This window comes from Haliaeetus leucocephalus, unplaced genomic scaffold (assembly GCF_000737465.1).
Source record: "Haliaeetus leucocephalus isolate CR32 unplaced genomic scaffold, Haliaeetus_leucocephalus-4.0 Scaffold101, whole genome shotgun sequence".
Classification (NCBI taxonomy): domain Eukaryota; kingdom Metazoa; phylum Chordata; class Aves; order Accipitriformes; family Accipitridae; genus Haliaeetus; species Haliaeetus leucocephalus.
The window spans coordinates 683287-709268 of NW_010972537.1; the positions used below are offsets into that span (position 1 = coordinate 683287).

Genomic DNA, 25982 nt, shown 5'->3' on the forward strand with positions numbered 1-25982 from the left:
GCACCGCCGCCGCCAGCCCCGGGAGCCGGGATGCGGCGGCGCGGCTCTCGACGCTGGTGAGCCGGGCGCTGGTGCGCATCGCCCGGGAGGCGCAGCGGCTGAGCCTCCGCTTCGCCAAGTGCACCAAGCACGAGGTGAGGAGCGCCATGGAGATCGTCCTGGGCTGGACGCTGGCCGCCCGCTGCACGGCGGCCGCCCTCGGCGCCCTCTCCCTCTACAACATGAGCGGCAGCGGCGGCGACCGCTTCAGCCGCGGCAAATCGGCCCGCTGCGGGCTGGCCTTCTCCGTGGGCAAGTTCTACCGCTGGATGGTGGACAGCCGCGTGGCCCTGCGCATCCACGAGCACGCCGCCATCTACCTCACCGCCGGCACCGAGAGCCTTTTCCGCGACATCCACGCAAGGGTGCTGGCCGGCCCCGCCGCCCCGCTCCCGCCGCCCGGTCGCCCCCCGACCGCCGCCGCCGCCGGCCCGGCCGAGAAGGAGAAGGAGAAAGAAGGCGGCGAGGCGCCCCGCTTCACTCTGGAGGCGTTGGAGCAGACGGTCAACAACGACCCCGAGCTCTGGGGTTTGCTCCAGCCCTACCAGCACCTCATCTGCGGCAAGAACGCCAGCGGTGAGTACGGCAGCCCACCACCTGTTGCGCCGGGGCGGGGACCCCCCCCCCGTCTGTCCGTCCGTCTGTCCATCCGTCCGTCCTTCCCCCCGGGCGCCGGCCGGGCCGCGGCACCTGCCGCCGGGGAGGGAGGAGGGGGCAGCGCCGGGGGGTTTTGCCCCTTCCCGGCGGTGCCCGGCCCGGAGAGCGGGGAGGGAACTGCTGAGCATCCCCGGCTGGGTCTGCCCTGGGGGGGTGGGGGGTGCAGGGGTGTCGGCGAGGGCCGGGTGATACAGACGGCGTTCGGAGCTTCAATTTTCCACAGGAAATGGCAGAAGCGCAGCTGAAGCGCTCGCAAGCGAGAGCAAACTTTGTTACATATGCAGTGGTTTGGCCAGAGATTGCGTGGTTGGCGCTGAAATGCAGTCTTTCTGGACAGATTTCATTCATGTTGCTGCTTGTTTACCCGGAGCTTGACACAGATGCAACACGGTGATGCATCAACTTCCTGGGGATTGTTATTTTTTTTTCTCTTCCTTGCTTTTTTGAACGGAGAGTCCAATATTTTTAATGAGTACAGCAGGATCCCAAAGTTGACGTTTCTTATTTCAGCTCCCTCTGTTTGCCAGGGAAGGGAAAATGGAACGAGCCGCATCTCGGGGGAGTTGGAGTTGCAATCGGGTGGTTTTCTCCTGCCTTCTCCTAAGCGTGCACAGGCACATGCGAACACTTTTATTAAGCTTACATACAAAATACCTGTCAAGCTGAGATGCAAATATTGAGGGGGGGGGGCGGAACTGGGAGAACAAGGATAACTGGAAGCCTAGATCAGGTCTACAGATAAGCCCTGTTAAGTTATTATAGCCACAGAGGATGCATTACAGCTAATTATCTATTGTGTTAAGACACCTTCTCTCCCATAAGAGACCCAGAGGAGGATGCCAAGCAGGAGCAAAAGAAAGGGGCAAATTCTCCTCCCCGGTGTAAATAGATGCGGCTCCGTTCTGTTCCTCTGGCGGTTTTGCTCCAGCCCTGGATGTCCTCCCCAGAGGCTCTGCTGAACCTCCCCTCGAAAGGCATCTGCTGTCGGGGCATGTGTTGCAGGACCCTTGCGCTTTATTCTAGCGCTGTTGCAGGAAGGCATGTCTTCCCCAGGAGTGCCACCGTTGTTTTTTTCCTCGAGTCCTGGTACTGTGCCTGTAGGTTTCAGATGGCACTGTGTTGCGTTTCTGACATTGCAGCACTGGCTGTGCAGGCTCCTACTGAGCCTTTCATTTTGTTTTGCGGCTCTCTCCTAACTCCCTCTGTATCAGCTTGGGGGATTTAAATGAACTTCATTCTGACCCTCATTTATCTCCTTTCCAGGGACATGATTCAGAGTGTTCGTCTCCATTTTGTTGTAGCTTTACCTGGCGCAAATCTCCTTGGTAGCTCACTCCTGACTCGAGCAAATGGCATTTTTCTGAGATGTTCGAATCAGACCCTAGCAAGTTGTCCATTTTGTTTTGCCTCTCTCCCTGTGTCATTATGCTTTCTATACAAATGACTGTAATGTTGGTTTGCTTTTTAGCATCTTGTAATATGTAGTCTGGCATCCTGTTATATATATTCAGAGTTACAGGTGCAAACAAGAGTCAGGCCTTCTTGTAATAAAAGCCATTTTTTATTGCTGTTTACGTTTATTTAGATTTAATCCATGGACACGTTGCATGCTCTTAAGTACTTTCATGGCAACTAAAACAGCCATTATAAACCATTAAACACATCAGCCTGTTTCTTCACCAGTGAGATATGTATCTGTTTATACAGTCCTCACCATTTTGATGTCTGAGTGCTCCGTGGTTGGTTGCAAATGTTTCCTTCTCAGGCACTTAAAAGGTGGGGAAATCTGATGTGAGAGATTATTTGACGTGCTCAAAACTATTTGGGCAATCTGTGGTAGGAGGCTAGGACTGCTAGAAGCTACGTCTCTATGTAGTGGCATAACCACAAGTTCATCCTTCCTCTGTACTCAGTGCTTGGAACACCGTGATAAAGCAACTTAACAGGTAGTAGACTTCTCCTCACATCTCTCTGCACTACTCCAGGAGAAGAGACAGGTCTTGTAGTCTGGAGTTTCGATAAATTGGGGTGCCATTCCCCAGCTGGGTGGCACGTGGACACACAGGCACTGAAATCGGTGGGTTTGGTCCATCAGACGTGGATGAGCAGCGGTGGCGGGGTCCTTTCTGGAGGTACCATGGCAATATGATTCGATTGAAGCGGAGAGAAAGGAAAGCAGCGCAAAAGCAGACCCCCTAGCAGTACCTCATCTGCAGGCAGTTTTTTGGGGGCAAGAGATGGTGTCTCTCTGGCAGGCAAAATGCCACACCTTTAAAAATTTTCCAGGCTAAATTCAACACCTTAAATTCTATCTGGACAGTGAAACAGGGAACCCGTGAAGATCATGGGATGCAAGTATGTGAGGAACATGAGTTTGTGCGTGATGTAGTCCGAGATTGCTCTAATATTGTTTGTGACCACGAGTGTTGGGGAAGATGGTCTGAGGATCTGCAAGACAGAAACCAGCCTTTCAGGGCTTCCCTGTCAGCTGTGCAGAGCGTTTAGTGGTTTCAGCTGAGGTTTTTTTAGCCTGGTGTTATACCCAGTCATCTTGGAAGCTGCTGAATAAGATCAGTATTGCAAGATAACCTTCTCCTTCCTGTAAATGATGGTCATGTGCCTTCAGACAAAAGGTGTCTGAGCCGGTTCTTTCGGTGGGCGCTTCAGCCTGCTGGGCTTGTCTCGGGTACGTCTGGCCTGAACTCAGAGAGCTGCCTCGACAGGAGCCCCGCTCTCCAACAGGTGCCCGCGCATTCCTCGTGTGGGGTTGAAGGCACGTGGATGAAGGCGGTGGCAGTCCTTCGTGGCCTGCTGCCTGCAACGCGCATCTCCTTGATAAGCCTTTTAATAACCCCTTGTGTGGGACGCAGGTAGGGATGACAAAGGAGCAGCAGGCAGTGGCGTCGGGAGCAAGTTGCTGGAGTATGGGAGCAAGTTGCTGGAGTATGCCAGCAGCTGCTGGCATCTTGGCTGAGCTTATCCCAGTTACTATATCAGAAAGAATAGACCTTAAAAGCACTCTGAGGTAGTAATATTCCCCCCCCCCCGCACAACCAGAATTTTAATGTCATGGTTGAATGAAAATTAAAAACTTTACGTTTGGGATTTCATTGGCGCTCAAATGTTTCAATTACGAGCTCCATCTGAACAGCACAGTACACATTTTACATCCTATAACAGTCGCGCCGAGTGTTATTTCCCTTGAAATAGTGGGAGCAAAATATTGTGTACTCAATGAAAGGCAGTAAAAGCTGGCACCTCTGTGGTTTAAGTGGTATTATTTTTGTTTCTTTATTGCTCATCAAACCCCTACTTTTAGGCCAGATCTGAGAGCTGCTTTGAGATGACTGGGAAGTTTCCCCAGGTCTTGGATCCAGCGCAAGTCATAGGAGTAAGTCCACATATTCCATTTTCACAGGGGATGCCTGGATGGCAGGTCCAAGGAGCTCAAAGTCACCTATGGTGTATTATAAAGGTTCTCTTTTACCAGGTGGAGGAATTGGACAACACTTAGATTAATCAAGAGTTTAGAAAATGTTTTTTTCCTGTTTCAGTCTGGGGGGGGTCTCCTTATCTTACGTGGCAGGACTCATGGTGGGAAGGGCAGAGGCCGTGAGGGAGACAGCCAGAGGAGGTTTCTGCGGAGCAGCCGGCGTGCACAACTCTGCCTTGTCTGTTTGTGTACAGCTACTAAAAATAGTTATTTGGAACCCAACTGTGTCCCTGTGGTTTCTTCCTATTCTTAATATTATTTAGAGAGGAAGACACAACAACTAGGAAGAAACCCAGGATTAGGTCAGGCTTGGCTGACACGTGTCAGCTAACCTCAGTTTAACCTCAGCCTCTTCTCCTGATCCAGGCAAACTAGAGGGACTCCAAGCAAATGAGCACTACCAATATATTAGCACAGCTTAACCAAATCAGTTAATGCTTTTAAGTTCTGATACATATGTATATATTCATGTGTGTATATAGAGCCCATACCCTTCCTTTACTGGCGAGCATACTGTTATCTGTTTGTTACTTCTCTGCTTTCTATGGTAATTGAACCATTCAAGATGCTATTACGGCTTTAGGAGCAACATAAAAATCAATCTAAAACTTATTTCAGCTAGGATGATCGAGGAATATTTGGGCACAAAATGGAATTTCATGCCTTTTTCCTGGGCTTTTTTTAACTGCAGTTTCAAGAACATCCTTTCCCCGCCCCCATTATATTTCAATCGTATTTTTCGCTGGTAAAAAAAAAAATTCGAATACAGTTTGAAGTTGCACCTGTATGTTACACTTGGAGGTCTTTGCTGTTATGTTTTTTCCCATCTGCTCCTGGGCGCTAGAGTCCCTTGCCCGGAGGTTGACATGAGTAGCGGTGCAACAAATGATGTGTATTTTTGCCCAATTCTCTTACCTGACAACCTCCCAAGCAAACTTCCACAGCCTCTCTGAACAAGTTGTGAATTTGTCCCCTTTCCAAATGGGAGGGAGAGTCGCCCACCCAAAGGGCAGAAGGTTGTGCCTGATCGTGGCTTGTGGCCACCAGCGCTGGTGGGAGCTGGGATGGCAATGGGGAAACCGTGTTCCTTCCCTGGAATGGGGTGGGTTGCTTCAATACCCGGTGTTGGCAGGAGCGGGACAGATGGACGCTCCATGTGTGTGTGCGGGTTGCAGACCTCCGTTGCCTTGTGAGGGTTGAGAAAGAGCGATGGTGGGTCTGGGAGGTAGAGAGCCAGTAGGAGGTTGTGGTTTGACTGACTGGCTGATGAAGGTTTGTTTCCCCCTGGACATTTTTATTCATATAATTTGTTTCAGTTATGAGTATAATGAGAAAAAAAAAATATCCCAGAAATATCAGAGTAATCATAAAGCTGATGTATGCCAATATGATCATTCCCTTTGTCACGTTGGAAAGTATCTTAATAGCAGTTACAGCCATGGCCACGCTAGGGAGTTTTAGGGGTGCAGCTACGCCGCTTGGTTCCTGATGTAAATGAGGCTTTGGAAGGATGATTGGGAAATATGATTGTATATACAAGGGGCGTGTTAGGGGAATAACAGCATAATTATAGCAGTATATTGGGTTCCTGACTTTTTCACTGAACGCCAACAGGCTTCATGTAGCCTTTCAGCCCTCCTGTGAGCTGACACAAGGTGCAGGTGAGCATTAGGGACAACTTTGCACCTTTCCCTAACACTACTGCAGATGATCTCTCTTTCACTCAAAGTTACTTTGAGTGAAAAAGGCACCGTGGTTAACATGTTGGCGTTTGTGCAGTGCGTATCAAACCCAGCTGTTGGTTATCAGTCGGAAATCTCCCACGTTGTCTGGGGTAAATAACCAGTGATGCACCAGCTGGGGACACCTGCAGCCTGAGCCTTTTCTCCCTTGTCCTGGACAGGGACCAAGTTCTCCTCTCTCAGAAGTTAGAGGAAAGCTTTATGGTCTTCCCCCCACTTTACCCCCAGTGACGGTGTGAAAGGAGAAAGCCGCACTCGATTAGATGACACCAGAGAAGAGAGCTGTTTCCTGGAGCGCGTGGGTGCCGGGAATTAAATCATCCGCCCGGAGTAATTTCCTCTGGCCAACGCTTAGTGCAAAAAGAGCAGGGGCTGCTTTCAGACGCCTCACCGAAACTAGCAGCTTCCACCCAAAATAGCTCTGCTGCTGGCCCAGTAGAGGCTGTACAGAAAAACCAAGGAGGGGATGGATGAGGGAGTTCATCGCCGGGACGTGCGCTCTCGCTGCGGGGGTGAGGAGTAGCAGCGCTGCCGCCGTTTGCGTCCCCGAGCAGGTTGGCTTTCTGCGTGCTCGCAGGGGCCGAGGCGGATGCTTGGAGCCCAGTGGACAGCGGTCTGCTCCCGTTATCTCCTTTAACACCAACTATTAGCATTAGCTGCTGGGCAGAGAAATGAGCAGCTGCTCGGCATCGTGGGCTGATTTTTTTTTTTTTTCCAGTGCTTTCGTCTCCCAAATCTCCTGTATGATCTTCATGGAGTGCATCATTGCCTGCTCGCTTTTCCAGTCTCCTCCCAGTTTCAAGACTTTGCTGCTGCCTCTCTCAGTCTCCCAGGCTGGGCTGTCAGTCCCTCTGTCCCAGCGCTCCCACCCGTGGCTCTGTCTGCAGGGTGTTTTCCTTTGCGCCAGGCGTAGGAGGCTTCAGTAAGGTGTAAGGAAAATTAGGGACTTTTTTCTTCCTCTGCTCTTGTCCTTGTTTTCTTCCTGACCAAAAGCAACTTAACTGCACCAGCTCCGTATAAATCTGTAATTATAATTGTTATGCACCTGCTAAGTATTTTAAAGATTTTAAAGGACATACAGATGGAGTCAAAATTTTCCCAGAGCTTGTGTGGCCAGCTTAACCTCTGGTTACTTTGCCAGAGGTGTTCAGTTGGACAGCCTGAAAAAAACACAGACATTAGAGGACTATGCCAGCCAAATGTGGCTCTTGATCTGTCCTTGCTTTCAGGGATTTCCTACAACAAAGGGTTTCTATCAGTGGGCTCAGCGTGGCCACATTTGTCTGTCAGCACATAAGCTTCCCATTTTCCCAGAAGGTAATACAGCAATCCTGCTGTTGTAGGCTGTGAGGAGATATAATCTGGTGGTCAGTCCCTCCTTTTGCTTTCCATAAAGCTGCATCTCTCTCCTGTAAAAACAGAAGAGAGGAGGCCACTGATCAGGTGAAATGAGTGGGTAAGAAGGCAGCTGTGGGCTCATTTTGATGGCAGGAGTGAGGGGTAATGTTTCTGGGAGCAGCTGAAGAACAAGGAGATGTTGTTGGTGTGGATCAGTTCAGCAGCATGGATGGGGCGCAGGCACTTACGCCGATACCTTGCTGAGGCTGCAGAGGCTTGTCTCGGTTATTTTAATTAATTTAACCTGTTACACTGAACTGATGCTTTTGAATCATCACACTCCCTTACCATGGCAGTTTGTGGGTGAGGAAGAAGTTGCACACCGTGGCTCGTGGGACGAGACCATTTTCTTGGGCTCCGTTCAAGTGGTGCCTGTCATCTTGATGGTATTTTATTCTCTTCCTTGATTCCTACACTCAGTTCATAGTAAACAGTACCTTTTTTTGGTGTAATTGTTCCTGGAAACAATTGTTCCAGGAGGTATCATAATATGGTACTGTAAGAGGGCTGTTGGCACCCTGCAGTAAATACATGGACCAGCTTGGGGGCTGAGGAGGTGCTTGGGACACTTGCATTGTACCACAGGGATTCTCTTGGCTCATCACTGGTAGGGAAAAGAAATTGGCTTTGCGCTGATTTAGAGTTAAACGATACCAGGTTGGTAATAGGGAATAGGGAGAAAATTAGACCACTCGTACCCACAGTCCTCAGGACAGGTGATTATGCCCCTGCTGAACCGAGCTGGCAGAGATGGGGAAGGACTTGTTCACCCCGGTTGGTTCCAGGCCATTTAAAAGCACCGTGTTAAGTGGCATCCTACTTGTTGAAAGATTGTGGTCTGGGCGGCTGTCACGCAGACCTGGTGTAAATCTACGTGCGTGGTGGTGCGTGGCTGACTGTCCGTGAGCGTAACAGATCCGCTTGGTGGGAACTTTGCTGGTGTGACACTTGGGGACGGGGCTCTTCCTACCGTTGCGCTTAAGGCAGTAATGGATGTTGATACTGGGATCTTTCAAAAGATATGTGGAAGCACAAGAGATGGGTATAAGCTCTTTTTCCGCGGTGTTCTAAGGCAGCTGAAAGCGAAAGTGCAGGGAGGGATCAGCGCTGCGGGATGTGTGGGAGGCGGGATGCTCGCCAGGAGATAGAAGTGCATGGAGGTGTTGCAGCCGAGCCGGGAGGGACGGGTAATACCTTTGGGTCAGCAAATTTGCAGCGTGCTCCCAGAGCCCTTACGTGGATAGATCTTGCTCATGCGAACAGCTCATGGGCTTCACGCAGCCATTAAGGTCCTGGGACAGGCTCGTGAGTGAGCAGGCGAACAGAAACCCCCGAGAAGATTAGAGAAGAGGCCTCTTCAAGGACCGGATTTCTGTCCTCGAGTGCTGTGGAGTAGCACCTGGACCTGTGAGAGTCTGAGGCTTTAAAATTAATAAAAACACCCTGCTTTTAAATTGCACTGCTATGAAATATTGCTCCCAGGTGGGGGAATTGAACAGGGCCGGGGTTGCAGCAGAGGTATGGTGAATGCATTTGCATTTTCAAGGCAGTCAAATTATTGGAGGAAACTTTGCATCCTGCAGCGTTTCGCAGTTTCTCTGGCCCCGTGATAGTCTTGGATAAACACTGCTGGGCTGTAGTGCCTTTGCTAATATATTGTGTTTGGCTGTGAACGAGGAGCTAAAGTTGGGGAAGGTCGTTTTTAACTTGCAGAGGGCTGAGCGAGCCTTGCGAGCCCCTCTCCGGGATGTTATCCAGCGGGGATTTGGAAAAATAGAGGTTGTGGGGCTGTGGGCTGTATCCACTCCTCGGGCTGCAGGTCCTTCACCCCAGGAGAAGCACCTTCGCTTCTCTGTCACCTGAAAGCAGAGGATGTGGCCGGTAGCAAGGGAAGCTGCCACCGGCAAGGTGGGCCAGCTGCCCCGGGACTGACGCTGGACTCCAGCCCTTTGGTGGGAAGTGCTGCCAACAGAAAGGAGAGAGATTGCAGGGGCTGGAGTCGTTTCGGGTACCCACTGAGATGCTTTTTGTGGAGGATGCTAAGATTTTTTTGTAATACAGGGGCATTTTTTTTTGCATGCCAGCATATCACAAAAGTTAGTTTCACTGAATCATTCACTGGAAGTCTGGGTAGGTAGATTATTTTGCTCTGGGTTGCAATATAGTGAACAAAATTGCTAGGAGCTAGATGGAGGTACCTCTGATGCTGTGATGTTTATAAAATAAGGGTCTCAAAACTCAATACTTCAGAAAAATTATCCTTGTGGTACTGATGTTATTTCACTTCTCTAGTGTACCTTTTGTGTGGAGCGATGTTCCAAAGGTATTGCTAAACCCAATCCTGTAGTCCTTGCCTGGGCAACATTCCCACTGATTTTGGTGACGTGGGCAGCCCGTCAAACACCAGGACGAGCTCTCGCATTTGGTAACAAATTAAAGAAACTCCTCAGTCAAAGCTGTAGGCCCAGATTTAGTTTTGCTAAAAATAAGCTTTTTCAAAACTAGAGGTCAGTATCAGTACCTCACTGCAGGTATTTATTCCTAAGTTGAAAGTTTTTTTTCTTTTCATTGTTTTACTGATTCATGGTGTTCAGCTTCAAGACCCCTCAGCGCAGCCTGTAAGCCCTCACGCTAACTGGCTAGCCTATTTCCGCTGGCCCACATAAGAAAAATCCTAAAAATAGTCCAGAAGCGTATGTTTTCAAAAGTAAATTAGATTTTTAAAATATGAGCTTCAGTTTAATTATCTGGCATGCTCTCAGTAAGGAGGAGGGCTTTCAAAATACGCAATTCCTTTAACATGGAAAAAACCTACAACCCCAAACAAGCTGTCTCTCAGTAGTTAGGACCTGCTGCTGCTCTGTTATTGTGCTTTACCTATTAAATAGTTCTTCATTATGCCACCATGCTCACAAAAAAATTGCCTTGTGCATCAGATGGTTTTGGATAGTGAAAACAGTTTGCGAGCTGAGTGAATGCAGGGGCAGGCACCAGCAATGTGCAGACTATTTTTAATGAAAAATTCCCACCTGTGTGAATGCATGTGATGCCTTGCCTTCCATCTTAAAGAGCACGTTTGGTGAACCACGGGTAAGACAAGCAGGAGTAATTTCAAGTATTTTACAGGTTTAAATGTAGGAATGAGATAAACACCTCTCTAATGCAAAGGTTGCTGAACTTATGTAGCAATGTTCTTGCAGCTGAAAGCTGGGAGCCAAGGTAGGTAAGTCGGCGACGCTGTCTGTCTGACATACATCAGCAGTTAAACTGTGGTGGCTGAATGCTTCTAAAGCAAGATTAAATACAACGAGAGAAAGATACCCTAGCCAAAGCTTATTCCCTCTTAAGCATACAGATAATCTAATTGATTTTCAGGAAAGATATGGGCTGTCACCTCTCTTCAGCACATAGAAACTGCGTATGCGTGGGATAATTGGCAGGTTTTATAAGGAGACCTGTGGTGATGGGAGCCATCAAACCGCCACAGCAGATGGGGATGCTGATGTCTGCCGGCTCTGCCTCCTCGCCACTGACCAGGGGTGTCATGGGGAGAGAAGGGCTCGAGACAGAGCTTGGGGTTGTGGAGAGACTCGGCAGTTATCAGATGGGTGGGAAAACACCGCCTTATCAGGGCTGGTGAGGTTCTATCCAGACACCTTTAATTACAGACTGTGTCGGTGTGAGGCTGGAGCTGGTGAGTCACAAAGCGTTTTCTAAGGTTTTGGGCTGGCACTGGATGCTCAGGCGTTGGCCGCTATTGCGGGTGACTCCTCTTTCATTCCGAGCGAGGAGGCGCAGCCGTGGCAGGGTTTTCCTTTGGAAAGGACCCTGCCACCCTTACCCCTGCCTTTGTCACCTGGAGATTAGATGGCTGGGATTTGCCCAACCTAGGGCTATGCTTTGGGACTCCCTGGGAGTTTACCTGGAACGCTGCTGCCTGCTTAATAGCTGCTTCTCATGCAAACAGTGCAAACACACCCAAACTACAAAACTGGCTACAAAGCTGGTTGCTGAGCAGAGTTAGACCTGTACTGTCAAAAGGAGCTGCGAGGCCCACGGGCAGCTTGTGCAATCCGTGTTGCATACTCCCGACAGTGCTGCCGAGACATCCCTGGCTGGAGTGAGAAAGTGTTGTGGGCACACTGGGGTCTTTAGGGGTGGGATTCACACTGTTCGTGGTCTGGTAGGGTCTCGAGTTGGATGCGCCCCTGGGAAAACATCTATTTTGGGGGGTAAGGACAGCGGTTAAGGGAAGAGATGTTGAGAAAACGAGGACTTCTTAGTTTACTTCTCCCCTTGACTGTGGCTTGAGGAGCATCACAGGGACGAGTTCTGATCTTGTTCCCCGTGAAGGCTCGCAGTGCTGCTGGCATTGCACTGATAGACTGAAATAGTTGTTGATATTTAAACACACGAGTGTTGGCCGTGGCATAAGGAAAAATGAGAACAATTCAGCACCCCCATAAAACATCCTCTGAGCCTGGAGTAATTAGTTCAGTTTCGGTAGCCTCATTTCCAGAAAGAGAAAGAATAGAGCAAATAGCAGAAAAGATAATGAAAGTCGGGGGGCCCAAGGGGAATATTTTGGTACGGCGATAGTCAACCGGAGTGGCGTTATTTGGTCCAGAAGGAAGGCACCCAGGGGAAGCTGGGATTGCACTGTGCAAGAGAGTGAGAGGCAAAGCGGGAACTGATCAGCCACCTAATTTTTTTGCAGACAGCCAGGATGCGAGAAGATTAAATGAAACCGAAAGAGAGTAAATTTAAAATAACTCTGAAGAGCCCTTTCCTTTTTGCAAGGTACTGGGGGTTTGTGGAGCTGAATACTGCAGGGAGTGACTGGGAAACAATGTGCTGGGGTTATGCACATGAAGGAGACTGTTTCTAAAGATTATATTAATATTCTGTTTGATATTAATAATTGCAGAGGAATTACTGTTTCATATTTTAGCCCAAGCTTCGCTTGGACAGCCTTCCCAGGCATTGCACAAGAGGTGGCGGGCGTTCCTGGCCTTTCTCTGTGCTGCAGAACCATTGCTGCTGACTGGGCGCTCTGCAAACAGACGTTCCTTCCTGCAGTATTGTTCACACGAATAAACTTCATTCCTTTCCGTAGTCCTGTGAGTGAGTAAGAGCCACAGGACCGAATGATCTACTGTTCTGAGCTCCTTTCGTGATAACTTCTCTAGGTTTCCTAATGCAATTTCGACACGGGCAAATCTTCCTTCCCTGGCTTTCAGATGTGCTCTCCACGTTAGGAGTGGTGACCTTCTAGATGTAGCTGCTTTTTCCCCCCCTTAACTTCAAAGAAGTTCAGTATTTACGTAAGCGGCTTGCTAATTTACTGCGTTCTGGCTTAATCTCTCGAATGCCTTTCTGAAAATAGTCTGTCCAGATGAGGTAAAAATACTCACTGTCAAAGCAGAGTATTTAGAAATAGCTGTAATTTTGAGTTATATCAAGTAGAAACCCAAGCATTTGCATTTGATTAAGGACAGGTGTTTAACTTTTTGCACAGCTGTTTTTTGGGTTGTTAACTGGAATTTTTGACCTACTGCCCCCCCCCCCGCAATCTGGCATCAGTGCTATAGCACTGTGAACTTGGTGTTCAGTAGAAAGAAGGATGCGAAGCACTGTTTCATTACACCGGACTGTTGCATCAATAATGTAGTAACGTAATGTCTTGGAGGGAAAATAATGGGCTCTAATGATGTAACCAGTGTGTTTACTGATACCGTAGCACAATTAATTGTGGCTTTCTTGGAATTAAGTGCTGCAAACAATTTCTGTTAAAAGTGGATGCAGGGCATTTGAGCTTAACCTCCTCCCTGCAAGGAGGCCGGTAGCCTTACCCCATTCCCTTGGGACAATCCACAGAAAAATAAAAACAGGGCTTGTCAATTGAAGATGATGGGAGTGGATTTCTCCGTTCGTTGTCCAGTGGCGCGTGAGAGGCCGGTGCTCTCCTTTCTCAGGCCTGTGTTTTGTTGAGTTATTTGTTATCGTGGCCAAACCCCGGGGGTGGAGGGATGAGGAGGGCTTCATGCTTGGCTTGGGTTGATGAAAGCTTCTTCCATCTTTGCGTCATTCAGCACACTCCTGTGTCACTTCTGCAATGCCCGACAAAGGTTCAGCTTGCCGCCAGCCTTCCCTGTTGTGGGGGTAGATAGTATAGTCTCTCCTAGATCTTTTTTTTCCATAACACTCGCAGAATCGCGGTTGTCAGCGGCCATCCCCTGTGCTGTAGTCCTTGGCCAGAGTTGGTTGAAATCTACCCATGAGCTGGAAGGTTGGTGGGGAGCAGTGGAGGGAACTGTCAGGCACGTGCAACCACTTAAATGTCATTTCCTTAGAAACTAGGTAAGAAACGCAACTTCCCACTCTGGAAAGATTTTTGAGAAATGGGTCTGCGTGTGCTCATTCATATTTCTTGTAAACTCACCGAACAGTCACGCTCGTGTCACATACGACAGGCAGAGACTTACAGGAATTGCAGCTCGGGCTCCAAACACGGTGGTTTATAGGCACCCCCAAGGATCCTGATGGCTTCGGCAGGCAAAGCTCTCACTGGTTTTGTATCATTGGGCTCCAAGATGAGTCCTGCCTTTTGCTATGTATTATCGAGTGGGGGTGTCCAGAATAGGAGGGAATACGTTTCTTAAAGCACTTTATAATGCACCTTTGTCCCCCACTTTGAAACTGAACAAGATGTTTATTAAGGGATTTTAAGTGACAGTTGTCTGTTAGAAGATTTCTTTCCTGTTATGAAATGAAAGAATTCTTCAGTTTTATCTTTTAATTTGTTATAAAAGAGCCAAAATGATACATTCAATCATTTCATAACCACACACTTTCAAAACTGTATTTATCTGATCTTTTTGCTGCAGAGGATAATTGGTTTATACGAAACTAAGTATTTTCTGGTAGCGGGTTACTTGCTTTTTCACATGTATGTAGCAGCTTTGTTTTAAAAAGACTGTGCCAGGGAGAGGTCATGCTGCAGTTCATGGAAGTGACAGTGAGCCTTTAAAAAGTGGGACACTTTAGCATAGAGAAGCAGTCGCAGATATCTGTGTGATGTGAACGTGGGACTGGGACTTACTGGGAAGATTCACCATTTAATTACCTGAGAAGAGGAGCTCACCTTTTCACGGGAATTTGCTGGAATTTGGCTGGTAGCGCTTTCTGTTAATAAGCATTTACCTCATTACCTGAAGATGCTATGTACAGACAGATGTTTAGTGTACTGTGGACTACCTGTAGCCGTAAGCCCCCAAGTGCATAGCCAACTAATGATGATGGTAGACCTTCCTCCCCGGGAACAAGGGCGAGCTGCTTATGTGCTTGGGCCACAGGCCAGGCTTATTTTTTCTTATGTTCGCTACATGGATTTGGTGTCAGCTTTCTTCCAAAGAGTACAAAATCATAATTTATTTTATTTATAGAGCTGTGTGATTTATACCCTGAGATATGTCTCGGTGGTTTCAAATTACAGAGAAGCATGGAAATACTGGCTGATTTTTCCCTCACCCAGTCTATAGACTCCGAGCTGCAGGTCCAAGCCTAAAACTCAGCAGCTGGTAATGAAAGCAGAATTTAGGTTCATGGCTTCAAGTCTTGCTGTAAACCTTTCCTAAATTCCTGCTTCCTAATATCTGATGAGGACATGCTGCAATGATCTTTCTTAGGCTTATTGTTATTGTGAGATAAAGCAACTTCAGTTCCATTTAAGTCAGATATATTAAGAGGCAGATCTAGCGGCTGAAGAATGGAAAAGTTCCACTGAAGTCAATATAGCTGTGTTTATTAAAAAAAAAAAAAAAAGAAAAAACCAACCCACCAAATGAGTCTGTGACTTCTATGTACATCCTTCTGTTAATGACTGTGTTTTACTGTCGTTTCTATTCCTGGAGCATGCTTGTCAGAGAAAAACATCTCTTATATTTGAACTTTCATATAGCACTTCTCTCCTTAGACAATTTTCAGTGATACCAGCCTTTGTGTTTGAAGCGCCGCAATGTTGATGGAAGCTGTCCTTACAACACGCACACTTGAAATACCTCAAAATGAATGACTGACGGGGACATTGGCACGTAGCATGTCACGGCTTTGGCATGCCACCCATTCGCGAGGGCAGCTTAAGGGATACTATCCAGATCTAGCAAATATGCCACAGCCCGTCGCCATCAGGTTGCCCGATGCCTTCTCCTGGTGAACGCAAGCGATTCTCCGAGCGATTCTCCAGGCGATTCTCCGACAGGGAGTTGTTTCAGGCAGTCTGGCTGCCTCGGGGTGCTGGATAAGCTGTCAGCTAGTCGACAATTTGCCTCTGGTTTACATGTGTAAATGGAGCGTTGGGAAGCGCCACCTCCCTTGAGAATGCACAGATCGTGTATTTTGCGCACGTATTTTAGTGCGGGGATGTTGAGGTTTGCCGTCACCTCGCTGTTCGTGCAGGAGAGCACCGGCGGGTAGGTACAGCTGTAGCTGCTTATGGTGGTAGTCAGTTTGATGCCTCTCGTTTTGGCGTAGCATCAGCTGCCTGACTGTGGGAGCTCTTTTCCCTGACTCTTGGGAAGCTGGAAGGGATGTAAAGCAGGGGTGGGTACTGCCTTCACATATGGAAATGGCACGTCTCCTGGCATGCCTGGCCTGGCTCAGCGCCCTGTTCCAGCTCTGGGCTCTGCCAGGTGGAAACCACGCAGAGCGTCTGGGTACTCGGTGTCTCTGGGCTCCTCTTTTTCTTAGCTGCGAGTTTGCCAGGGGAGGCTGATGGGCCTGTAAGGAGATGCTCTGGTTGGCGTCTACCTTTCTGTCTCTGTTAGCACGACACCCGGCTTTAATGTCTTCAAGGACAGTATCTTGGAAGCCTGGTAGAAAGCAAAAGCTGAAGTGCTTTGACTTCTTGGTCTTCCTTGCGGAGACAGACTGCTCCTTTCAGCCCCACGCATTGAGTAGACAGTCCCTTCTGAAGCCTAGCTGTTTCCAAAGACCTGGAGCCAGAGAGGAGGGTCTCTGGAAGCTTTTCTGCTTGGAGGTGACCTTCGCTGGCAGCGCCAGCTCCTGCCTCGGCTCAGCGGTGCTGGGAGGCTGGCACGGTCCTGTGGGATGCTCTATCGGGAGGTACGTGAACTCGGAATTTTTCCGGAGACTGCAGCAGGGCCTTTGCACAGCAGCTGATCGCATTCAGAAACTCTGCACCTTTTTATGGCAGCAGAGGGAACCAGAAGGCTTAACGAGTCCTGTTGGCTCCTCCAGAAAAGGAAGGAGGGATTTATGTTGTTCTGTAGGCCTTTAAATAAAAATAATAAAAAGCCAAATATGTTTTCTGACTTGTGCAAAGTGAATGTCTAAACTCAGTGGAAACTGAGGGGAGATTTATGTGTCATCTGCTGTCCTGCAGGTACCTGAGTGATTCCTTGAGAGAAAGTAAGAGTTAAGGAAAGTGGCAAAGAAGGGCAGGTCCCTGCAGGAGTAGCAGTTACCGTGCTGTGGGAATATGGGATGTTGCCCCTTCTTTTCTTGCACGTGTGCACTGAACCTCTAAAGACACCTGGAGTCAGTATAAAATTTCAGGCAAAGACATCTATCCAGAAAAAAAATACATAGACAAGGGGGGATAACTTTGCTCTCCTGAGATGATGCCATTTGGGTGTCAGGATCAATACCTGTTCCTGAAGCAAAACAAACAAGCAAACAGACTCTTCCCTTGCAATGAATCATTAAGTTTCTGGAAAGCACTTGTGCCTGTAAGGTATGTGTGTTTGCATGGCATGGAACTGAATTTGCCTGAGATTAAACGTCCGCATTTGTATTTGATTGCTTGCTGTCTCCTGTGAGGCCAAGCAGCTGGAACTGCACGTGCGTGTGGAAGAGAAAATGCATCTAGCCAAGAGCGTTGTGGAAATTAAGAGATCTGATTGACCAACTAAATGGAATTTCAGTTTTGGTTGCTCAGGAACACCGCAGTGAGTAGCTTCCATACCTGCTCAGCTCAGGACCCCCTCAAAATGTGGGTAGCAGATGTCTTAGATCATGTCTTCAGTGGGGCCAGCTGTTGATATGCCTCAAAGAAAAACAGGCAGTTGTTAGTTGCACAGGTTTGGCTAATGATATTGTGCTGCCCACATCTGAAGACCTGGCTCAGCATCTGCCTCCATGGTTTGCAAGGTGTTGATGGTACCCGAGGCACGGTGCTGCTCCACTGCCTTGCGGGGTGCCTGCTGGTCCGGCTTCAATGGGAACAGAGTCAGGCCTGTAGTAAATATAATCGTCAGCAAGTGGTGAGGGTGTGCTGTGAATCCGGAGTAATTCTGTCCTTGTGGTAGTTCAGTGACGTGCCCGTAATTGCATAAAAAAATTGATCGCAAAAATTGGTTTGTGACTTGTAAGAAAATAAAAGGGAAGCAAGAAGGAGTGAATAATGTTCCTGTGACAAAAGTGCTCGCTGAATTCAGGTGTGGAGTGAGCTCTGGAGGCTCCTTCCCCTCCTCTGTTGTGACTTTGCACCGACTGAGCTCAGTGTTTGAGAGCTTCACCAGCTATTGAGGCTGGTTGCCTCTTTTTACCCATGCGTATGCTGCAGGAAAATAGGAAGGGTGAGTTCTTAAAAAGCAGGCATTTCTGAGTGAATTGTCTTCCCAGCACCCCTCTCTTTCTTCAATGTGTAAATAGTGGAGGCGAAAGCGGTGTCAGAGCTACCAGTGGGTGAAGATGACATATAAAAGTGCTCTCCTCTGCTTGATGGTGCAGTGCATTTGACTGGAAGTGATAGCAGCAGCCGTCTCTCCTAGCACGCCCGTAGCAGTGTCCCTTCTGCCATCATTCCTCCGAAGCACGCTGCGACGTGGCCTGTGATGGTAGACACCTTCCTGACGGTGTCCAGCACTCCCAGGCTCTCTCAGGGAGCGGCTTCTTCACAAGGTTTCTGCTTTACTTCTAAATTTGGATTGTGAGGTTTCATGTAAAATCCAAAGGCTGCGGGAAGTGGTGGGGATGATTTGGTTTTTTTTGCCTGAGGCGTAACATCCAGCTTGGATGTTCCTCGACTGTCACTGTGATGCATCCTTCAAATAAATTGTTAAAACCAAAACCGCGTGTTGGGCTGGGAGGTCTAACCTCATTCCCCTTTCACCGAACGGGAGGTTGCTGGAGTGACAATGTCACATACCATGCGTGGTGCAGCATGTTACTAATTATTGCACACGGATGCAGGCAGGCCCATTCCATACATTCTCGTTTCCGTTTGTTACTAATTAGGAGTCATCGTGCTGCTGGTGGTCTCTGGTGCTCCCCACGTATCATCTGTAGGGTTGGCATCTGCCAGAAGGTGGTGTTTACTTCAAACTAGAGCTAAGCAGCCATTTCCCCCCTCCTGCTATTCCCTCAAAGTTTCAGACTTCCCTGGCTTGAAAAATGTGAAATACCTACAAGCATAGCTGTGGAGAATTACAGGTAGCCACTTTTGTTGTGAATCAGAAGCTGATGCAAAGGAAAGTTGGGAACACCAGGCTGTGCAGTACAATCCTATCAAGAATTAAGGGATGGTTAGGAAATAGAAATAGAAAGTAAGCGTGGGTATACATGGTGAATTCTTGAAGGTGACCTGTAAAGTGCTTTAAAAGTGGAGTTGTCCCTTTAACAATATGCAAACAGCAACAGGAAAGGGAGCATTTAGTCACATACTTTTTTATTTTATTTTTTTTTTTAAACCTCTGAAGTTCTCCGAAACTGCAGCAGCAGGCTGTCCCCGCTGTGCTGCGGTGCCCCAGAATGCTCTGATGTCCCTGGTACCCCGCTGGGTGATTGATCTACCCCATACAGGTTCTGCGCGGTGGTGATTGCATATTATGAGATGGCACAGCTTAGCATGGCCTATGATCACACTTTTTTATATCCTTTTGAGATAATATATACGGAAATGTTTTTAGAGATTGTGGAAAACTGTTGCTCTTTTTAAGCAGTATTTTTCCATCCTTCTTTCCAAATCCGTCCTTTTTCCAGTGAGTGGAGAGGTGAAACGAGTAGAGATAATTGCCTCAGCTGTATGGGCTGGCAAACCAAGTGGATGCACTCCGTAGTCTGGTATTTTAATTTCTGAGTTCCTATCAGTGCTGCTGAAAATAGTTAGCACTTTAGATGCTCTTGGTTCTGCTGCTTTGGGATGACATGAAATGTGTCTGTAGCATTTTACAGCTTTTAGCTTTTGCAGTTTGGCTTCTGATGGTCGAGTCGCCTCTGTTTTCTCTTGCTATCTCTTCTGTCTCATCCTTCAGCTGGGCTGAAGCTTGTGTTGTGTTGTGCAGGGACAGCAGAGGAGCCACAAAAGTTCTTCCCTAACTGGGACCACAAAACTTATTCTGTTAAATTGGATCTACTGAGCATGGTTGTATGGGTTAGATGTAAACTTTTAATGTGTATAATACCCGACTAGCCTGGGAAGCTAAGGGATAAAGCAAATCACTACCGCAGCACCAGTGGAAGATGTGCAAATAGTCTAGGATGAGTGTTTTTGTCTCCTCTTCCACTTACTTCTGTGCTTCCTAAACGGTTGCTGAATATGTCATGCGCCAAGTTACTTCAAAACATCATCGCACCGTGCAGCTAGTTAAAAGGAAACACACAGTGACAGTCTTGAATAAGTCCATGTACTGTCACTGGAAGATACATGCTGATACAGGCCCAAAGTTATTAAAACCATATTTCCAAAGACTTTCCCTTCCTCTTAGCGCTCTGCTTTCCCTGCCCTGTGGCCTGCAAGAGCCCCTGCTGTTGACCAGAGCCCCGGAAAATTGCAAAGATGAAGGAGGTCAAGGCTGATGGGGAGAGGATGCCCTCCTCCCGCAGCTTGTTTGGCGATGCTGGTAGGACAGACAGCCAGTGCGGAGGCTCAGTGCCACTGAAGGACCGGACTTTTGGCACCATTATGCAGAGATTTCTTAATAGCATACGGCTGGTGTCTCCTGATGCCTCACCTGGCATCGTCTCTACGTCTGCATCACCTGGCTTTCTGGGAAGGACGCTTAATGCTTGCTCTTGGAGAAGCAGAAGGAGTCTCAGGAACTTCATTGAGAGCGGAGAAAGGCAGCTAAAAAGAGATGTGGGGAGCAGCCCAGCTTTTGATAATCCCTGACTAAGCCACCCGGCACCAGGCTTATCCCCTGAGTTGCTGATACAACAGTTGAAAATAGCCTCTCTGCAAGGCCCGGGACTTCCCGAGAAGCCACGTTAAGGGTAGATGTCCCGCAAATCCACCCCCTCAGCCTTCACTCTGGGAATGCTTGTCATCTCCAAGCAGCGAGAGGGGGATAAAAAAAAAAAAAGGAATTTTCACAAGGGCCATGAACTCCATAAAGAATGAGTGAGCCTGAATAAACTTGTTTTCCCGTTCTTGTCTCAACAAGGTAAGCCACCTTTAAAAAACACAAAGCGCACAACAGGCACTTGTAGTGACTCCTCCAAGAAACAGAAATGACTGTGTTGTGAGCCTTTTGATTGACAGCTGCTGCGGCAGCCCTTGGCCTGGCTTTGAAATCCCCTGTATCTCGCCGGAGCTATCAAGCAGGTCGCGCAAAAGCCGTGGCAAACGTCAAGTGTTGGAGTTGCGGTCAGTGCGTCCCTTCAAAGCCAAGGGCACGATGGTGTGGAGGTCTGGTCTCCTCCCGTGTGTGTTAAGTGCCAGCTGGGAGGCAGAGGGATGAGTTGGGTGTGATGGGGAGTTCCCTGAAGTGGGCAACTCGTAATGTTGCGGGGAGCTGTTGCTTGCTGGTGTGTTATTAGGGATGGTTTACTTACGAAGTACCTCCGCGGGCAGGGCAGATAATGTCAAATAAAAGCAATTTTGAGGTACGGTGCCAGCGGAGGAGCTGTTTGGGTAAGCGCCAGGAAGCCTGCACCCTGGCAGCTTGGTCTGATACAGTTTTACGGTAACCTATAGAAATCTTTCTTTCAAGCTCCTTGTCACTTTTCATCTATCGTACGTTATCTATCCCCTTGCTGCTATATGTTGCGATTTTTCAATTATGCATAAATTGTCTCCACTTCCTCTTGTCTCCCTGAACTATAAACAAATTTCCTCAAAGCCCCCGTGCCTCCTAAACCTGCTGATTCTCTTGGCGGCATCTCCCCAGCTGTGCCTTCCCCTCCCCACCCCCAAACCTGCAGCCTTTGGCACAAAATTGTGCCTTTTGGCTGAACGAAGGCTTATCCTTCATGAATGTGTGCATCTCCCTGGCGTGCGGGCTTGTTGCGTGGTTTCACTCGGTCTTCCCCTGTGTTGGTGGTTCTCCATCACCTGGTGACCTCCTCAGCGCTCATCACATTGAAATGGGTTTTATTACCAGGCTTTAAGAGAAGGGCTGGAGCAGATGCACATCAGCCCTCTTCCTGTCATCAGGTACTGTTCATTACCATTTGTAAATGTGGTTTGATAATGAAATTTGCTTGATATTTCTGGTCTTGAAGTCATTTTTTGTAAAAACTCCCTGTATCAGTGTTATTCATGTGATAGCGTTTGGAGATCTAGCGGTTCTGTGTAAAGGTTGTGGGTGCTATAGGAACTTCTTCCTCCTCTACCAATGTTGTAAATAGGCAAAATTTTGCATTAAAATATTGTGAAAATATATAAATGTTCTAAATTGCCAACTGGCTAGTTAACCCAGATGTATCAGAAATGTGGGTAATTTAAACTCACAGTAAGCACACGAACAGAAGACGTGGATCTGTGATTTACGTAGGTGACTGAAAATCTCCAGGCGTGTTCCCACTGGTAACGCTGATCTCCAGCGGAGAGAGTCAGTGATCTGAATTTGGTTTTGCGTTCATCCGAATCAGTCTTCATAACTGTCTCCTCAGTCTGGCAGCTTGAGGTCTGACCACGCTCGCTGATTTATTTATGGTTCCTCTGGCATGAGCAGCAGTTTACTTTCCAGGACGAGCTGAGAACATCGTTATCCCTGTGTGCTAAGTTAGCACCTTTCCTAAGAGCATTAGTTCACACTGTGAAGGGATTGGGTCCAAGGCTGGTCCAGCCTTGGCTTCCAACCCCACTGAGCTAAATCCACGGCAGCTGGTGAATGTTACCCAGGTTACACGGGCGTCGATGAGCGTAGGCTATGACCTAGGATTTTCCCATTCCCTCTGTTTTCATGGAGTTATTGTTGAAATCATACTCTTCCATGTATGTTTGCAATCGCATAGGAATAAGTAGTAAAGACTGCTTAGTTAATCTAGGATTCATTCCCTCCAAGACAATTCTGTGTTTGGAAGACATTCAGGTTTCTCTGTGCAGAATCATTCTTTATTGAACTTTTCTTTTACTCATCATGCTGGTTTATGTTGTGTATTTTATTTCTTCTAATAAAACAGTTGATTGGAATTTCCTAACTCTGTCTTACCCCATGCCCATGTCGTACCTCTTTTCTACAAACTGTTTATCTCCAGACTGCTCATATCTTGCTAGTTCCATATGAGCTTCAAGACTGCTCAACAGCAGTTTTATGGTCTCAGTGTATATGTGGTTTCTTTAGATCCCTTCTGTGCATGTCATTTGGTCTTACTGAGTTGTAAAATGGTAGGCTAAATTTATCCCATGTTTAACTCCATTGACTTCAGTAGATGTTTGCTATAGAAAGAATTTGGCACATTGATTAAACAGATATACTTTAACATTTCTTCTTCATTTTTTTTCCCAGGCTTATCTAGATCATGAATTTTATCTCCTGCTTAATACTTCTGTGTCCTTTGTACAGAACACATAGGGAAATAACTATTGAGTGCTTCATCCGTCTGGATTCTTGTTATGTGATCCCCTGCCTTGTTCAACAATAGACCCATTCTCTGCCCTGTATTTTCCTTGGTTATATTTATAAAAACATATACTTGTTTCCCATTACTCTTTCAAGCTAAAAGCAAAACAAAAACCCTGCTGTTTGTCCCCTTAACTTTATGCCTTATAATATTTTACCTCCAGCATATATTCAGACTTCATAACTTCTTTTCTTTCCTCTCTCATTTCTTTTCTCATTTAAGAAATGAGCTCACTTCATGCCAAGAGCCAGCGGAGCCATGTATTTTGACCCACTTGTTTCTCTCTAGCTATGGAACTGCTTTCATATGTATTTCTTCCAGGTTAACCTTTAGGATATCCCATCCTTTGCATTTTGAAATGCAGGTCACTGTTTTGTCAGGTTTTTTTACTTGAAGATAAATTTGTTTTCCTGAAGAGCGATTGTAAGTCCCTTCCTTTGTACTTGGTTCATGCAGAAGGGCCACCAATATTTTTCTTCTAGGTTTTTAGTAAACACCTCCCTCCTAGCACCAAATTTAGCATTACCTCATGTCTCATTGCATTCCCTGTTGAAATGTGTTATCGTTACCTTCACAGTTCACAAAGTCTTCTGACCTATATATTACAGAATGGCAGGTCTTTCCCAAGAGCTAGCTCAGCAATTAAAATTTCCCACTGGCACAGATGGTTATGATAATAGGACATCATATATGTATATACAGAGAAAGTGAGAGAGAAGGAGAGAGCGAACACTCCTACATTTTTCAAAGCAATGTACAAACATTAGCTAATTAACCCTAATAACAGCTCTGCAAGGAAATTAAATGTGATTATTCCCATTTTATAGATGGAAAAGCTCAGGAAAGCAGATGAAGTGACATGCCAGAGGCCAGCACAAGATGTCATTATTGAGGGGTGGGATGAGATTTGAGGACCAAGAGCCATCCTGGCATGGCCGCTGTTCAGTCCAGCAGGCTGCCGAATGCCAGGTGAGATCTTTCCTGAAATCCAGCTGGTTTATGCCTCTTGTATGGTTTCGAGTCATCCCTGGTGTGCTCGTTTATTTAAGAGAGAGTTAAATTGTTATTTTCAAAGCTCATCCTTCTTTGCATGGCTTGCCTTTGTCACTACCCTGAAGCCAGAAGAGGTGCTTGGCGCTGGAAGTTTTATTTTCTATCCGCATTTTTTGGCGATGAAAACAAGCAGGTTTGTGTTGTAGCTGCACCGAGGACATCCACCTGGTTTCAGTGCAGGGAGCTCCAGCACCATTTTCTGCAGGTGGCTGCTGTTGGAGTTGAAATGCAATCACTGAGGCTGTTGTCAGAGGCTCCAACCTGCTGGAAAAAAAAGGTGTAAGTAGTTGAGTAGTGAATTGTTATTTAGTTTAAGTGACCTTTTTTTGTCATCTCATCCACTTCACCCATGGGTGGGTGGGGGGAGTCCCAGTCTGTGAGTGGAAATTGTGCTTCAGTGGGCATAATGCTCAACCTTTTGTGGAAGCCCCTTTATGCAAGGGGAGTTTGAGGCGATGTCCATGTCAGATGCAAGTGGGCAGTGAGTGCATCGAGGCTGTGATGACAGTTCGGTGTTCAGATGGTTCCTAGGATTTGAATGTAAGATTTTGATTTGTTCTTCCTGATGAAATAAAATGTGAAATCCAGTTGCACTTTCTTAATCTTTTCTCACCTTGCCTGTCACTTCTGGTTTTTGAGAACCGGGCAGAAGTGTTGTATCATGTTATCAGCTGCTATTTTTAACCCGTGCAAGCAGCACCGTAGATAACCTGTACACTTTGCAACCATTCCTGGAATGCAAGTCTTTCAAATAACCTTCATCTCAAACAGCACGTGCAAAATCAGATGCAGAGGTCGCAAGCATTTTGGAAAAAGATGGTGGAGTTTTGAATGTTGTTTGCTTTTTATTTTCAGGTAACCATCTGGCCGAACACCTGAAAGTGGGGTAGTATGGTGTTTACTCTTTCATTATCAGGCGCTGGCAATAGCAGCTTCTCCCTGGGGAGTTGTCCTGATGAGGGCACAGCAGGAGCATTTGAATTGGAAATGGTTGTGCTATCTGAATTTTTCTGTGTCTAATGGAAACTACAGCAGGGAGCTGGAGGAAACAAAACTCGTTTCTTTTTCTGCGATGTCACTGTCATAACTTAGAATGTGATGAAGCCCAGTTTATCTCTAGTTGGCCTTCCACCCAGAAAACAGGGAAGCAGTGCAAAGCCGTGCTGGGTGATGAAGGGCTCTTACTCACCGTCCCACCCCTCCGCACAATAGAAATGCTTTCTCAGCAGCAGGCATCTGCAAAACCTGAAATCCCTCCTGAAGCGAGCGCTGCGCCCGCACCCAGGAGCTGAACCTGTGTGTGGCCACCCATGCCTGGGACATGTCCAGGGGCTCCCCCCGGTCCCTGCTGCTGGGGGGGAACCCATCTTGCCTTCTTGCCATCGCCCTGTGAGCCGGTGAAGCTTTGTTATTCCTGTGTTATGGAAGGAGGGGAATGTTTTTTGGGGGGCCAGGGGAGGAGTAGGACGTAGGTGGATGCCCTGGGAGACTGTGGTCCCTGTGAGCTTGGAAGAGGACCAGGGACTGAAGCTGCCTTCTGGGAGAATCGCCCTGGGTGGCTGCAGCAAGCAAGGGAGGAGGCAGAAAGTGGGTAGCTGGTGAATTTTAAGGGTTTGTGCCACAGACCAGACCTCTCTGAAGCAAGGAGAGATGGGGATGCACCCCAGTTTCCCCTGGGTAACCATAGCCTTGTCCCCCCACCCCCGAGGGTGCTGGCAGGGAGGTGAACCCCACTGGGGGGGCTGCTGTCCCACAGCAGTGATTTCTATTTCTGCCTTCATCAGCCCTGGGCG

The 25982-nt window shown here is 47.6% G+C and overlaps 1 protein-coding gene across 3 annotated transcripts in view; it reads left to right on the top strand.

Annotated features, from left to right (window-relative positions):
- Window positions 1-25982, top strand: part of BTBD11 (BTB (POZ) domain containing 11) — a 176403-nt gene that overhangs the window by 442 nt on the left and 149979 nt on the right. The window contains exons 1-3 of one of the 3 annotated variants that reach the window (XM_010585357.1): window positions 1-422; window positions 486-615; window positions 6449-6485. The exon at window positions 1-422 is cut by the window's left edge and continues 442 nt beyond it. In XM_010585357.1, the coding sequence (XP_010583659.1) occupies window positions 1-422; window positions 486-615; window positions 6449-6485 (589 nt within the window). Of the gene's footprint in view, window positions 423-482; window positions 616-6448; window positions 6486-25982 lie in introns of all 3 variants that reach the window. The other 2 variants (XM_010585355.1, XM_010585356.1) reach the window with 2 other exon arrangements.